General features: G+C 34.2%; 1 protein-coding gene across 5 annotated transcripts in view; it reads right to left on the bottom strand.

Moving 5' to 3' along the window:
- The window catches only part of GBE1 (1,4-alpha-glucan branching enzyme 1), a 142,856-nt gene that overhangs the window by 94,284 nt on the left and 31,263 nt on the right, over positions 1-17,309 (bottom strand). For all 5 annotated transcript variants that reach the window (XM_085547128.1, XM_085547139.1, XM_085547164.1 and 2 more), the window contains exons 2-3: positions 15,696-15,865; positions 11,620-11,735 (exon numbers count right to left, since the gene is read on the bottom strand). In XM_085547128.1, the coding sequence (XP_085403254.1) occupies positions 11,620-11,735; positions 15,696-15,865 (286 nt within the window). The remainder of the gene's footprint in view (positions 1-11,619; positions 11,736-15,695; positions 15,866-17,309) is intronic.

Raw genomic sequence — 17,309 nt, 5'->3', positions numbered from 1 at the left:
TGTATGTCCCACTAGAGTAGAGATTTATGAAATTGAGAGTAAGCTGTAGGATAAAACTAAGTACATTCTCAAAAAGCAGTCTATTACAGTTAGCAAAAAAACACTCTGAGGGCAGCCTAGCCTTACAGAAAAGGCAATAACACACTGGAGTAACTGAAAAGCTGAAATAGTTCCATTTAATTTAATGGTGCTTCCAAGGCAGGACAAGTGAGATTCAGTGGCCTCAATTTACACATACATTAAACATTTTAGAACCTCTCAAATATCCTGCTATTCTTTGTGTCTTTCCATATGGCCTACAAGACATTTGCCAGTTCCTCGTAGAAGTCTCTGGTATTTGAATTAAAACTAGGCTCTTACATTCAGTCAGCTTTCCATCTAGCCTGAGTTAGTGAAAAAATAAAAAATAAAAAAATGGGTTTTTTATGACCTGTAAATCATATATTTCTTTCTTAAATTATTTATTACAATGAGCAGTCTGAAAGGTTTTCAAGTCTAATACTTGCTCAGTGACAAATAAGAATTGTTTAAATAAAGTATAAAGCTACATGCAAAATAGAGCTTCATGTGATCATGCTATTTTTATGACAGATTGAACTGTGCATCAAAACACTGTTTAAAATTCATGCATGTTTATGAATTTCATTTCTTTCTTTTTTATTACTTTTCTATCCTTATTTTCATGTAGGATTTACTGGGCTATCTCACCTTCCTGTATACACACAAACTCAGATCTTCAGAACAGCATGAAAGAATCATTTGACTGACAGTTACATACAAGACCATACACAATTTCTTTCCCATTTGTAGCCTCCATGCCCACTCATTTAGCTTTCAACTCCTGCCTTGAAAGCAGACAAAATCAACATCAGTTACAACATGACTCCTTAAGTCATCTACCTCCTTTTCTCACTAATGGTGATGCAGAGCCAAGCACTGAGAACTGAAAACAAGGAACTGTTGTTGAGACATCATGATTTGGACTTTTCAAATTAAAAACTTGAGATTTTTATTTATTTATTTATTTATTTATTTATTTTCCTCCAAAGCAGACCACTAGTTCCTAAGGAATAGAGTATGATATTTTGCAAATCAGTAAATTTGTTATACTTTGTTACACTGTGGCTTGGCATATATACCAGGGATGAGGAGACAAACTGAAAAGAGGGGAAGATAAAGAAAATAACATGTAACCAATGAACTACTATGAAACACTGTGTTATTATATAATTACTTTAATGGCTTGAAGGCCCTTGGAAAGATTGTTGGTATATGTGGCTTTTAATACAATGATGAAATTAAAACCGGCATCAAACTAATAAGAGCTAACACATAATGAGAGTGCAGATTACCTTAAATACAAATATGAAAGTGTCAGTGATTTGTTATTTACAAGGGCAATAGGCTGCTACTTCCATACATTATAACATTCTTCTTATTAGCTTTGTTTTCATTTCTGAGAAAATATTAAGCAAATATTAAAAAAAAAAAAAAAAGAAGAAGACAAAAACAGGTACAAACACCATCTCAACTCAGTTACATACATGTGATTAAAAGAAAAAAAAAGGGGGGGTTGGGAGGGGGACAGGGGCGATGGGACGGGACTGAAAAGAAGGGAATAAGTTAGAATTATATCAGAATTAGGACTGAAAGACTTCCCAGAAAGTTTAAGTTAGATGATGAAATATGACAGTAATTTCTTCCCACTCTATGATTGGAACTTATTTCCCTTCCTTGGTTGGAAAAAAGAAAAAGCCTCATACAACAAAACATTTTCTAATAATACATATACTGTATAGCAAGAAAGATTTTTATTTTTATTTCAAGAAAAATATGGGAAAAGAGAGAAAGCACAGGTTTACAAGAATAGAAAAGAATCTGAACCAACTCAAGCTTATCTCTCTAAAAATTTGTACCTGAAACTTACTGCTACAGTAAGAAAACCCAGTCTTACATTTTATTTTATAAAATGTAGTTTGGTTTCAAAGCCTATTCCTGTATTCGATCATTGATGCAATCCTGCTATGTGATCATTTTTCATTTTTCCTAAATTGATCATACTTCTCAGCTACCTCAAGTTGCCACATGAACAGAGAACTGAAGTTTTATAATTAGTTGAAAATAGCTTTTCCCTGGACACCTTTGACTTTTACTCCACAGAGAATACCTGGTCCTCAATACTCAATAGAATAAATGGCTAAGATTATCTTCTTTTGCTAGTGGTTGATTCAAACCGCACATATTTACAAGACTAAATGAACACCAACTATGCATTCTGCATGTACACACCAGAAACTACAGGGCAAATATTACCATTATTTCTACAGGTCATACTAGTTTGTGAGCAAAGTACTGCTACCCTGCATCTGATCCAAAAGTAATTTTCCTATTCAGGAAATAATGTATCATATATCCAAAAAACATGTTTTAAAAAAAATAAAAATAAAAATCCCCCAAACCCAGTCTGCTGCTTCCAGTTCAGCCTCTCAAAGCAAACTGAGGCAGCTTTACAACTGGCAGTTGTTGCACACCCAACAGTTTCATGTTCATGGGCTCAAACTATTCCAATGTTGGCTTTTCTCCCTATTGTGGAGTGAGGAATGCTTTTGGTAAGGCAACGCAAAATGCTGAGCAATACAGAACAAGAATGTGAGGTTTCTTGTCTTCCACAGAGAAAACAGAGAAAACTCAAATGCCTGGGAAAAAAACAATACAAAACAAAAAAAAAGAGCAGTGCAGAAACAGTACAGCAGTAGTGAAGAAAATGAATGAACAAGCAGATGTTGCTTGTCATCTACTACAGAGGCTGCTAAGGCACTGCTCTCCTTAAACTCTTAAGTTTCAGAAAACACATAAAAGTATTTTCCGTCTGTCAGGTTGTTCTTCATGAATTGCAAGTCAACTAAAATGGAAAGGAAAAGTAAAGGAACACTCTAGGTACAATATTCCAGGTCTCCCCTTTTCAACTTACTGCCAAATGAAAATTAGTAAAAACAAAGCTTCCTGCTTTAGAAAAATAAATAGGAATGTGCTAAGCAGTCAAGCCTTTATTTCAGACATTGAAAAAATGCTGCTTAGTTATTGGATACACTTGAATCCTTCACAGTTGGATTTATGTTTAACAATAGTTCTGTGAAGAAGTATCTGTGGTTCAGAAGTCATTGTGGGGGGAATTTCCTATGCAGATTATTTGTCTGAAAATATATCAATCACACCAGATTCTTAACTTAGCAGGCATACTCAGAATTTTCCCCTTCATTCCTTTCACTGTGAAAAAATTAAATAAATAAAATCAAGATATGAAAGAAGGAAAAACCTAACTCCAAAGTTAAGCCATGCACAGATTTTCCAAAAGAGGGAGATGTAACTCTATTTGTGAATTAAGCTAGTATTTCTACTTCAATAGAGAACCTAAAAATGTGTTTAACTAGTTTACTATTAGGTGTTTACAGTCAACTTCATAAAAAAGAAAACACTACATATTTACCTTGCACGGCATCATTCAAACTAGAATCTACAATCCATATTTTGAAAAACTCTTTTAAAGATAAGTTAATAAAATGAAAACTGTAATCTCTAAAAATATAATTCAATAAATATTTTTTCCCAATGTGACTTAACCAGAATTACGTTACCATAAAAACAATGATGAAGATTAAAAAATATAAAAAACTTTATACACAATATAAAAACATTCATATGTATTAAATAAATTAAGAGGCTTGGGACAGCATGATTTGAAAAGCAATCATAGTTACAAAGCAGATTACACACAATAAGTGCAACTTATTAGAGTTGTTTCAAGCCATGTCAAGTAGAAAAGTAGCTACTGAAGTACATAATTGGCATACTAAAGCATTATGACATACCCTCTTCTATAAAGTATTTGCGTAAAGGATAACTGATGCATAATGAACCTTGCGGTAGGGGGGCTGTGGCATAGCTGCTTACTTTTTGTTGCTCCCACTCAGAGTTCTTTCAAAGTGATGAAGAAACATCTTTGGATGAAGTAGCACAGTTTCCTGTGACATATTCACAGTGTTTTTACAGATGACTGAGGTAGCTTTTGGCGATGGTCCTTTCACAGTCTGCCTGTCTTCCTGCTATTTCCCTCCACAACAACACAGTAGTCTTGACCATATTTGGTCACAGCCTCTTTGGTGGATAATAGGGAGAAAACACAAACCATCCACTTCACCGTCCTGATGTGTTTTCTGCATTACAATGTCATCTTCCGGGGATAAGCTCCCCTGAATCTCTCTATACATTGTAAGATACATTAATTTAGCTACTCTTTGATAACCTAAAAGAGAATACCATTAATATTTCATTATAATGCCTCAGAAAAAAAATCTTCTTCCACTGATGCCTGTGTTACCTACGGAGACACCAAGAACAGGACTTGATATCAACCATATGAAATAGTTCCATTAAAATACTGAAGTTTATTCATCCTCTACCTACAATTTTCTCTTAACAATATTATAGAGAAATACAGCTGAAAATTAGAATTTCTAAATTGCCAGTAGTCACGATGTAGTATTAATGGCTTTAACCCATTAGTGACTCTATTCTAAAAACTAACACGCAAACAACGACCAAAAAAAAACCAAACCAAACAACAACAACAAAAACAGGAGAAAATGAAATATATGTAGAGGCTCCAGATTCTAATTTGAGGACTTCTTCCTTTTTAAGAAGCTTTGAATTCTTTACCCTAAAAAGAAAAAAAATACATTTTTGCTCTAGTGCATACCCATTATCAATTGAAACAATTCATCTTTTGTGTAGCTAAACTAAATGGAAACAGTTGTTTTTTTTTAAATGGCAAATCCTCCTCCCAAGGAATTGTGCAGTCAACAAGTCACAGGAGAGCTCATCCTGCCAAAATAACTGAACAAAAACATTCTGAAGTGCTGGGCTCAATCTGAAAATAAATAAAATAACCCCCCAAAAAACAACCACAAAAAAACCTAAGCCTCTAAAAGGCTCTGAAGAGCAACAGTCCAGTGTACCACAATGATTAATGGCAGGTACAACCTCTCCTATGTGCCCACAAGTAGTTGCACATTGCCTATTTGGATTTGATAAACAAAGAAAGAGACCATTTTTGTCCCATTGAGAAAACAAGTCTTCCTGACAGTAAATTTAATCTGTAGTTAACAGAGAATTTGACAATAACTTGCTAACAATCATGCAATTAAACAAAAGGCAGTGCCACACACTAAGGCTTTACTTCCCATTTAGCTCTGCTGAGGTACTGAATGCATCTCATTGTAGAAGTGATATGGAGATAGATAAGCTACCCCAATCCTATTCTCTAGAGTTCAAAATGCCAGTGACACCACATCTGCTCCTTGCTGCGCACAAATGATGTAGCATGATGCCTCAAGACACTCATCTCAGTCACTGTTCAATTTAGCAGAGCTGGGGTTTTGCCCCTCTCACTCACTTGAAGACATTAGATTTAAGTGATGATGCACTTAGTCTATGAGCAAGAATATTATCCCCACATACAGCTGATGTAGAAGCAGGAAATATATTTGTACGTACAAGAAAACAAGGAGTGATTCTTCAGAAAACTTCCTATGGAATTACCTCATCTAGGGGTATCTGGGCCCCTTTTGTAGGTGTAGACTATTGCCTGACTACATAGGATCTAACTTATGTTTAAAGGAAAAAGCCACCACATCCCTAACACTTCTATACCTAGCAACCTAGCCACAAAACTGTTATCCCATTTATTCGTGTTTACTATTCTTTCATGTTCACATTAAAAATGGTTTCACACAACTTGAAACATGTAAGACTTGAACTTGAAACCTGTCTTGTACTATGCTACCAGATGTCATGATCAGTAAGGTCAGCTGCAACATCATCTACTTCATTACTGGCAGTAATTACACTTGATGAGTTTTACCAACAGTGGTTCCCAGACACTGATTAACCTACTTGCTCACCACATTTGATTCTTTTTCAAGGTTTCCGTGTTAAACACAGAGCATGCAGCTCTATGAGATATTACATAGAGTGGTAAAATATTCTAAGTATGAAGTTTTGATAATATTCTTTCCAACCAATTTTCCTTTCCCCAGAATCTCATAGGGTACACAAACGTACTTTCAGGTACTTTAAACATGGCTAGTGCGTGTTTAAGCATCCTGATGCAAAGAAGTTCCACCTTTGCACACATTACTAATGATTACATACCTACATATACATATATACATACATATATATATGTGTGTGTGTATATATATATATATATATATATATATATATAAGAAAACTATATATAAACAAGAAATCAGCAGAGATGGACTTGTATTTTTGTACAAAATAAGATATTCTGACTAATTTGCCATGGTGCCAACCTCAATTTTGTATTTTGGATATATTTTTTTCTTACTGTCATCTATCTGCATACAATTACATAAAAGCTATCCAAGAAAGCTACCTGTTGGTAGTAAATCTATATGGCCTCAAAAAGACTACATAAAACCAACAAATGTAGTCATCCTTGAAATTTTTCAGAAAACTTTCCTAATCTTTACCATACCTTTGGAAAAAGTTACATTGTGAAGACATCCTAACACTTGCCTTCAGAAGCCAACAGGAATAAACCAGAATCAATTACACTGAGCTAAATTTCATTAATGTATGAATAAGATTTGGATATACAGTGTTTTAATTTCAAGTACCTACTCAGCACGTTGTCAGTTAAAGCATCAGATAAATGTATTACATGATTCATAATCTGTCACTTAAAAAAAAAAAACAAAAAAAAAACCACTGTCACTACTTGAAAGTGTAACAATTATTACTATTTTAGTACTATTTAATTTCTTCAGCACACAGAATAAAAACTTTGTTGTTCAGCTTACACAAATGCCATACTAGAAATTATTTTCTATTCAATGTTCTGAGGCAGCAGATAGTCCATAATCATAATTGCCACCATTTTAAAAGTACTATGCTTTATTATTTTTCTGTCAAAATGTTTTAGAATTTGATTATTAGTCTTAAATTTGGAAGACCCTTTTCTCTAGATTTGAATTTTCATTCGCTGCCCCCCAAGCCTTTAACACTGTTACCCACAACATCCTCAAGGAGAAGCTGGTTGTCCATGGTTTGGATGGGCATATGCTCTGCTCGATAAACACCGGCTGGATGGCCAGGCCCAAAGAGTTGTGTTAATGTCAATGAAGTTAAATTCAGTTGATGGTCGGTCATGAGTGGTGTCCCTAAGGCTCAGTAATGGGGCCTGCTCCTATTCAACATCTTTATTGATGATCTTGATGAGGGGATTGAGTAAACCATCAGTAAGTTTGAAGATAACATCAAGCAGGGAGGGAGTGCAGATCTGCCGGAGAGGAGAAAAGCACAACAGAGGGACCTGGATACACTGGATCAATGGGCCAAGGTGAGTGGCTGGAAAGCTACTGATGGAAAGGGACCTTGGTGTATTGATGGGCAGTCAGCTGAATAAGAGCCAGCAGTGTGCCCAGGTGACCAAGAAGGCCAATGGCATCCTGGCTTGTATCAGGAATGGTGTGGTGAGAAGGACTACAGAAGTCATCCTGCCCCTGTATTTGGCATTGGTGAGGCCTCACCTCGAGTACTGTGTTCAGTTTTGGGTACATAAGTACAGAAAGGACATTGAGGTGCTGAAGCAGGTTCAAAGAAAGACAACAAGGCTTGTGAAGGGCTTGGAGAATATGCCATATGAGGAGTGACTAAAGGAACTGGGGCTGCTCTGTCTGAAGAAAAGGAGGTTGAGGGGAGACCTCATTGCTTTCTTTCAATATCTGAAACATGCTTACAGCAAGAGCAGGGTTGGTCTCTTCTCAATGGTGACAGATGACAGGATGAGGGGAAATGGCCTCAAGTTGTACCAGGGTAAGTATAGGTTGGATATCAAGGAAAAACTTCTTTACTGAAAGGGTTGTTAAGCACTGGAATAGGCTCCCCAGGGAGGTGGTTGAGTCACCATCCCTGGATGCATTAAAAATCCATTTGGATGTGGTGTTTGGGGATAAATAAGCGGAGGGTTGTTAGAGTTAGGGGTAGGACGGTTAGGTTGTGGTTGGACTTGACCTTCAAGGTCTTTTCCAACTTAAACAATTCTAAGATTCTATGATTTATAAATAACAATCGAAAAGAATAAAGTGGAACACAGATAAATTCCTTCATGTGTGTGACAACACAAGACTTAGGAAGCCTATCCACCTGAATTCCTCTAACAGCTTGTTGTATACTATAAAAAAGAAATTGGGAAAACTGTCAATGCAAGAAGAATTGAGTCATTTCTGACAATGAAAGTAGATAACACTCACCCCCTCCTCACAGACTAATTCCTTAGTAAGAGATTTACTAAACAAACAGATCTCATTAGAATGAAGAAATAGAGGTACACCAAAGTTCAACTTATTGAAGCAGAGGTGGCTTCTTTATTTGTTTTAAATCTGTGCTAGGCTTATGACATCTGTCAGGAAAAAAAAAAAAAAAAAAAAAAGAAAAAAAAAAGAAAGAAAAAAAAAGGCACTCATATGAAAAAACAGCAACTATATTTGTTCACCAAGTAACTAATTATAAGCTCCCATTTGGACCTAGGAGGAATTTTGGAAATATGGAAATACCTAGTGGTATTTTCACGAAGTAACAACAACAAAAAAACCAAAAACCAAATCAAAAAAAAAAACAACAAAAAAACAAAAAAAAACCCACAACATTGTTATTTTCAAAGAAAAACGAAGGTGTCCAACTGCTCTACGCATCCATTCCTCCACACACACACAGAGCAGCGTAAAAAGCATGCGAAAATGCAAGACTTCATTGGGTTGTTTGTATTTTTTGGTTTGTCTGTTTGAACTCACCTTCTTTTATGTCTTTGGTTATGAGAAGGTTGCTTGAAGAGCTACAGTAGATAGCTACTACTACTGTACACAGGAAAATGTTTGACCTCTGTTCCTCATTTATTTTCCTATAAAAAAATGTTGAGGCTTGATCTAAATAAGTGTCACCAGCTACACTCCATCCATTTCCATTCTGGTTCCAAAATTACTTATTTAAAAGAAATGACCTTGTCACAATTTCAGAACTAGGTATTCGCCTGTGTAGAACTGAAGATGAAAATAGTATAGAGAGAAGCTAAAGATAAGGAATGTCTGGAGGAACAGTTTTCCTCCTAGCAAATTACTCAAATCTCTACGTGAATTTCACAAGTTGACTACTTAACTATTTAAGAATTAACACCAGCAAAAGAAATTTTAGAAACTTATGACGCCCTTATGCTTCTTACAATAATGCGATATACATATACACACATACACACCTTCAGTATTTTTTTTGCCTTGCCTATTATACACAGACAACACTGCCTGTGTCTTTATACATTACCTCTGCAATATGCATTATAATTTCTATCTGCATAAAATCCAATATTCTTAGTTTCTACATGAATGATAAAATGAAAATCATTTTTCTACTACACCAATTCTAACAATCCACAAAATAAACAAATCCATGAATGGCTATAATGCCTAATTAAGCCACTGATAAAAGAGCAGCAGTTTTTTGAATCTGTTACTAGAGTGACAGCAGATAGAAAGATCACCCATAACATGAGGATAATGTACACTCTCACTACATGAAATATTCCAACCTCACTTCGGGTTTTGTGACAGATAAGCCATCTCAGAACCACCTTACCTAAACTGAGGAATTTTTCACACAGTAGTTTATGGTACATAACTACACAGGAAGGAAACAATGATGTGTTAGACTCACAGGCCCCAGTAACACAAAAATAATCATGAAATATTTTCAGAAAAGTTACATACAAAGGTAGCAATGAATATTGTGTGGGTGAAGTTATACATATAACTATGTATACTTCTATTTTAAGTGCAAAGATTTCAAAATTTGATTCACATCAGGACATATGCATTCAAAAGCTAGTCAGACTTAGGGGCAGACAGAATAATAACAATTTACCTTCATAGACCTCTTTAGTAATTAAATGTTTTGAGTGTCAGTGGTAACTGCACATATCTTTGTTAGAGCAAATTGCACAAAAGCACAAATTAAGGACAAAAAGAAAAAAAGCAAAAAAAATGAAAATAAAAAGGAGGAAATGAAACCCATGTTCTGCTCTGCCAGCCTTTTCAGAACAACTACAAAACTACAGTGAATAACATGACTAATATCAAGCGTCATCCTGGGTAGCCGAAATTCTGTATAGTAAACCAATTATGAGCAGTATTGTCTTTGCCTTACAGATGGAAAATGGAAAGAGAGTGAGTACTATACAGATCTGCAGTTTCAAAGTAGGAAATATGACCATGATTATACTAAGAGAAGGACACAGCTCACAATTTCGCTAAGCATTCTTAGGAATAAACACTATTTGCTAACAGTTAGGAACATCACTCATCATTCACACCTTTTGTCTCTACGCTGAGCACAGAACATTCTGTAGTATGTAAGCACAAAAATTTTGAAAATGCAACATAAACAGAAGGTAAATTTAGCAACAGTTAGAAAACATAACTTAATCATCTCTAAATTATAGAAAATATCAGTAACCATTCTCTAATGTCATTAATTATTGTTTAATCATCACATTTTAGTTGCAGAGATCAGTTTTCTCCCCTGCTCTGAAAAATAAAATCAGTTTTCTTACACCCCTGAATGATTAATCCTAAGTTTCAATTCATCCATATTTATTACTAAGACAATTTTCTATACTATAATAAACACAGTGTTAAGCACACATCAAGCAAGTATTTCCAGTGCATTTTTAAACATTATTATTTGTCAGATTCCATTTCATTAAGATCAGATTTTTAATGGAAAACTGAAGATTTTTTTTTTTATGTATTAGATTTGTTGATAGGAGCCCTGAGACTATAGTATATATTATACAAATACTCCCAGTTGATCACTTTTCTTATATGTGATTTCCTTATATTTCTTTCCTTTACTACTCATTACTGATCTCTGTTATCATTTGATATCTCTAGAACAGAAGCTCAAACTGCAACAAGTCAAATACTCAGAAGTATACCTCAACGACTGAAATCAGTACTCACATGTAAATAACCACACATCCAGTGATAGCTGTTGTCACACATGTAATGATTCTAGGCTTAAAAATTGTGGTATTTGACAGCTCAAAGAAACCTTCAGTTAATTTTTGAAAGACAGGACTTTATATTCATGAAATACAACTGATGATAAGCATTCCCTCATTGTGTATTTAGCTCAAATTCCTTAAGTTAAGTCCACTGATCAATACTCCTAATTACTACGTGTTAAGAGTTAAGTTTTAAGAGGCTAGATATATTACATACAAACAGAACACCTGAAAAGTTATGGTTAAAAGCACAGCATGTCCCACCAGGGTACTAAGATTTGAATAGAATACTAAGTAGTTGCATGAAATACAAACAAAACAAAACTATATACTACTGTTTCACCATTTAGGGTCACTCTGCACAAAAATATAAACTGATTGAGTTTTTTATAACAACTAAAACATATTTAGGAGAAAAAAAATAGGACAAAATTAGTAAGAAATGTCACAAGAATTGAAAAGAAAAAGGTAAGAACAAGCACCTTTAACTTGGATCCATGAGGCACGGGAGAAAAACCATCTTGTCCAGGTGGAATGAACAACTCCCATTTCCCATAATCCATTTTCTTATACGGATGAGAAAATGGATTCCAGCCATCTATAATAAAAACACAGAATTAAGCGCATTTATCTTAAAATATGACCAATTCAAAGACATAAAAGTATTTTCAATCTTTTTCAGAGCATATTTCATTTTCAGCAAAAGCAAATACTTTTAAATCAGCTAATGCTGCACAACTCCTTTAGGAGACGTTCAATATGATGTTTACTGGGAAACTATATTCCAATTCTACTTTGACAATTTCTGATTACAGAAAAGGAATAAAAAAATATTATATTATTTTAGACAAAATAAAAGCCATCTCCATAAATCATATTCTTAAACCAACTCTGGATATGGATACACATACCTATAGTTGCTTCTGTTTTGACTAACTGATGTCCTTAATAATGCAAAATATGTGAACTAGGAGAATGAGGAAGGGGCAGACAAACCTGGTAGCAATGTCCACATTAATACTAAGCACTTTGTAACTTTAGCCTTAAAGACGACAGTTATAATTAATTAAATCCAGAAGAGGGTTCCTTTTTCATTAAAAAGACCCAAAAACACAAATCACATTTACTCAACCAAGCGTAGTTTCTATAATTCAAGATTCTTCATACTGTTTTGACTCAGTGAGTTCTGGAGAGCTGTGAGGTTAGTCATTATGACATCCTTAACTAAATAAATGCCTGCCAAGAAAATTATGTGCATTTCTATAGATGTTCACGGTTAATTCTTATGAGTGCAACTAAATATAAAGCTTCTGAACTGACTGACACAGGCAATATACCTATTTCTGAACTAGAAAAAAATGGCAAGCCAAGTTTTAAAATGACTTCTTATTTTTGCTTTGAAACTTGTCCACCTCAGGTAGCCCTCAACAACAGGCAAATCAGGGTAACAAGAAAGTAGTCAAAAGAGAAAACTGAATTGCAAGACGTATCTTCCTTCTTCCTGATCTCTTTGCATGATTTCCTGCAGTAAAATGACACATGGTTTTCATCTCAAGTATAGAACCATAAGCAGTCTTCTTGCAAGCTCCTATGTACATTAATTACACACAAGATCTTAAGTACATATGCTAACAGCTGATAAATGCTATGTTTACATCTTCAGCTGTTCTGTTACTTAAGCTAATATAAAACAATGTTTCTACTAAACATGTTAGTGAGTTGAAAGTAATTAAAAAAAAAAAAAAGAAAAGAAAAAAAAAAAACTAGACATGACAACAAAACTTATTTCCGTGCTCCAGTGGCAGCAACAACTTACACTACTTTGAAATCATTAGCTTACTTGTCTACAGTTTCTGATTGCTTGTTCTCAGGGAAAACCTAACAAAAAGATTTTCTTACTTCTCAGTATGTAGTAGTAGATGCCAAAGAATGAATTACTTGAATGCTTATAAAAAATTAAAAATTTAAAAAAAAAAAAAAAAAGTAACAATATCTGACATTATTCAATATTTCACTGTACAAAGCTCTGAAAATACAGGAATTAACCGAAATTCATGCTCCAATTTCATTCTCCAATTTGAATACAGATTTGTGTGCCATTCTGCCTTTTCCCAGCAGATATAACACACGCACACACAAAAAGAAACAAACAAACAAAAAAAAAAAACACAAATAATTTGAGCACTATCAATCTTTACTTGTTTTCTATCCTTGAATATAATTAACTTAAAAGGTTAAGTAGAATTGTGTGGTGTGGTTTTGTTTTTTTTAAATTTGTTTTTTCTTGTCTTTGAACTGAACACCTTAAGAGACTCACAGATAAAACCCAAGTAAGTAAACCATTATGGGAAAACACTGTGATCCATTTATCCACAGCAAAATTAAAACAAGTCATGAATTGTCTTGTTTTTAAATTACATATCATTATATTTCAGCTTAAAACTGAAGAGCTGCTATTTTAAGTTTGGTTTGCTTCCTTCTAACAGTTCAACCCCTCCTCTCTCCAGTACTTCAATTACAGTTTCCTCTTTATAAACCTGAGCTTTTATAAAAAAAATCTTATTAACAGAAAACCTGATATTCAATTTAAATACAATACGATCATAAATGTAGTTTGAGACTTTAACCTGTTTGAAAACTTGAAGAAAGGTTAAAGGGATTCAGTTTTAATTAAATGCACCTGTAGCAGCCTGACACTAAATCTTAGGGTTTTGCAACCCAATTTCTCATCAGAATATTATTAAAGCCAAATCATCTGAATTGAATGACAATCTTCCATTCCTCTATGCTTTCTGAGTACATTATCTTCCCCTCTGGGAATGAATACTTTACTATGAGTGATGATGAACATGATATATAGGACAAATGCATTTTTTTCCACATTAAAATGAACTTCATTTTTAGTCTTTTGATTTCTCACTGCCACATTTCATTAACATAGATACAACTATTCTAAGTCCTAAAATTCTGCTTCATATGATGTAATACATTCAATATATATTTTTAAATGAAAAAGGTTTGTTTTTGTGTGTTTCTGTTGATTCCTATGTTGTTGGTTTTTCCAGTACCAATACATGTACTCTCCTGCAAACTCCACTCCAAGGCAGTTTACAATTTATATCCTCATTTTAAAATCTAATATTTAGCTGATGGTGTTTGACTGCAAGCAGGAAAGAGAAAAGGAGAATTGTGTGTGTTTATAAATGTAAAGTTTAGCTTTTAAAATTCCCTCACACAGCTGCCTTACAGTTACTATTAACAGCTAGCAACACTGTAATCTATCAGGAGGTGAAATATAGTCATGAGTTGTTACTGAGTTTGGGAATCAAAAGATATATCTGATTCCTGTATTAAAATTCACATGCCATATATCAACACTTATTCAAGTTAAATGGCACAGACTGTTCGAAGGAAAGCTACTCTGTCACTCATTAGGTCAAACTGTATCAAATGGGACCACTGCTAAAAGCACTGTTAAACAAACCTTTCTGTTCATCTTCTGCATGAAAGACTTTCCTAAAAGTATTCAACGCCTACATGCTCAGATTACAAGTGAATAGCAGACATAGACTATTTAATCAAGTTCTTAAAGAAGGAAAATAATAATAAAAAACAATAGAATACAAAGCCTGACAATTAAAATAGATGCAGTTTAGGACTGATGTCTGAGAACTAATGTACAAATTGCATATTTAAATATTTCTTTTGCATATTCTGTTTGGAAGTGTATCTTAGGACTATATAGCACATATATGTAGTTGAATTAGTATTGCAAGATTTAAGAGCAAAAATGAACTTGATTTGCATTTAAGAGTTTGTATAACGTGACCTAAGTGTAGCTAACCTTCTGACAAAGATGGAAATTTATTACTTTGTCTCAAGCTTTAAGTAAGTAAATCACTGTCTTCCCAGTTGTCATACTAAGCAATACAGCTCTTCCACTGTGATCCCACGACCTTCCTGTTCTGCCAACACCATTCCTTCTTCTTTTCCCAGAAGAGAATAGTACTTTTCCAGGAATATGTTCACATAAGATTTGATATTACCATTTTGAAGCAGTACTTGTTTCTGCACTCTCGTGATTAGTTAGGATCACAATGAGTCTTAGTTCTTGAGCAGCGCTGCTATTACACTAGTAGAGAAGATAAGTCTGGTTATTCCACTATTATTTCTTCTTCCCTCTACACAATATCACAGAATCCTAACTGTAGATCTTCAGGGAGGTTATCAGACAGCCTAGGCACATTCAGCTAATGCTACAGTGTGATAAGGCTAAAGTCTTTAGAGTAGACATCATCTTATGGATATAAAAATAGAAATACATAATTATAATAAATAATACTGAATTCAATAGAAACACACACATTATTAGGCTATTCAAATATGGAAGAAAAGATGATTATTTAAGTTACTAACTGCCATTACATTAGCAACACATAACATGTATTTTTGCTATCAGAATTTAATGTTTACCACAGCAAACATTTTAAGTGAAAAGGGCGCTGATCTAAAACACAGTGGTAGAGGAGTGCAGGGTAAATGTTCCTAAAATACTTACTGAAATCACCTGTGAGAAACACCGCTTCTGCACCTGGCGCCCACTCTTTGCAATATACTCCACCATCCACAAATTGGTTAACTCCAAAAGATTTGTAACTTTTTGAAAATTTGTTAAGGCCTCCTTCATTGTCATCAATGCTCTTCAAGCGTTTATAAAACAGAGCATACCTTTAATGTAAAAAAAAAAAAAAAAAAGAAAAAAGAAGTTAGAATATCTGAGACAAGACTCTTTACAGAAATAGAAAATAGATAATCAAACCACGTAGTATTTATGATTGCAACACAGAGAAAATATGCAATTTTTTTCACTTCTGTGTTTTCCCTACTTCACATGAATTCCTTACACTTTAAATCTTATATCTACAACTCCTGATTGGCAGCTCAAAAATCCTGGTATTACAACACAACAGGAGAAATTCACACTCTGAACAGCCTAGCACTTTTTCATCTACTTTATTAATACTGAGCAAGGGCATCATAGGGAGAATTGCATAGGTCTGGTACATCTGTCACAACCACCTTTAATAGACAAAATGAACACTGAAAAACCTGCCATATAGCATGTAGCAAGCATGGAGGAAATAATCTGGCACTGCTTAACCAATTTCTCTAGAATGACCATCAGCAAAATTATGTAGTCTTCTGCCACTGGAACTAGTTGGAGAGAATTATACACACTTACTTACACACACACACTCAAACTTTATGGAAGTAATTACTTTGCACTGTCCTCTACTTGCCCCTGTTAGGGCTATAAGTGTAATAAGCCTCTAATACAAAAAAAATTGATATTAATAGCTTAGATTTTTCCTGTCATACCTTCCCAGCAATTCAGAGAAACACCAGATGCTACACAAAGAAAAGGGTTAGATTTGCTTCCCAAAGAATGAGCTACTATGTGAGGCATAGCTAAAAAACTTCAGTTCAGAATTTTATTAATGCTACCTGTAAGGTTATTTTATTTGTAAATCAGAAACGTATTGGTGCTCTTCATAAATGGAAAGGAGACTTCTGAAAGGTATAAAAACCAGAAAGAAACGAAGCAAAGCCAACTTGTCTGCCTCATTACACTTACTGTACTCTGAAAAAGGAAAAATAAACAGTAGAAAAGCTAACAACATTATAGTATTACACGTCATTGGTTTAGAAGAAAAAAAGAGTTACTTTGACTGTAATGTTCAGACTGGTACTACTTCTCTCAGGTTTGTTTTAATGTTTTGCTATGGAATTGGCCTTCGTTAGTTCAAAGTAGTGGATCAAAATGTCAATTTTCTGCTTAAACAGGACAACAGATTAATTTTGAGTACTATGACTACTTTCAAGGTTAATCTCCCAGCAGGTTTGTCATACAGAGACTGATGTTCACATTTAAAAAACAGAAAGATTTGAAAAATACCTCAGGATGCACTACAGAAAAAATATTTATAGCATGTTGCCCATCTACTTGCACCATTCCTTTAAATTTAGTCATGTGTCTAATCCTCAGAAACACATTACAAATAACGACTCTGGTAATCAATTTCATTTACAGTGCTTAGGGGAGAATATTTTGTCAGATTTTCAAATATAAGTGTATAACCGATACATACATACCCAGCTGACTGAATTAAAT

The sequence above is a fragment of the Coturnix japonica genome, chromosome 1 (assembly GCF_054131305.1).
Source record: "Coturnix japonica strain WE chromosome 1, WE-NBRP24, whole genome shotgun sequence".
NCBI lineage: Eukaryota > Metazoa > Chordata > Aves > Galliformes > Phasianidae > Coturnix > Coturnix japonica.
This window is presented reverse-complemented; position numbering and strand designations above follow the sequence as displayed.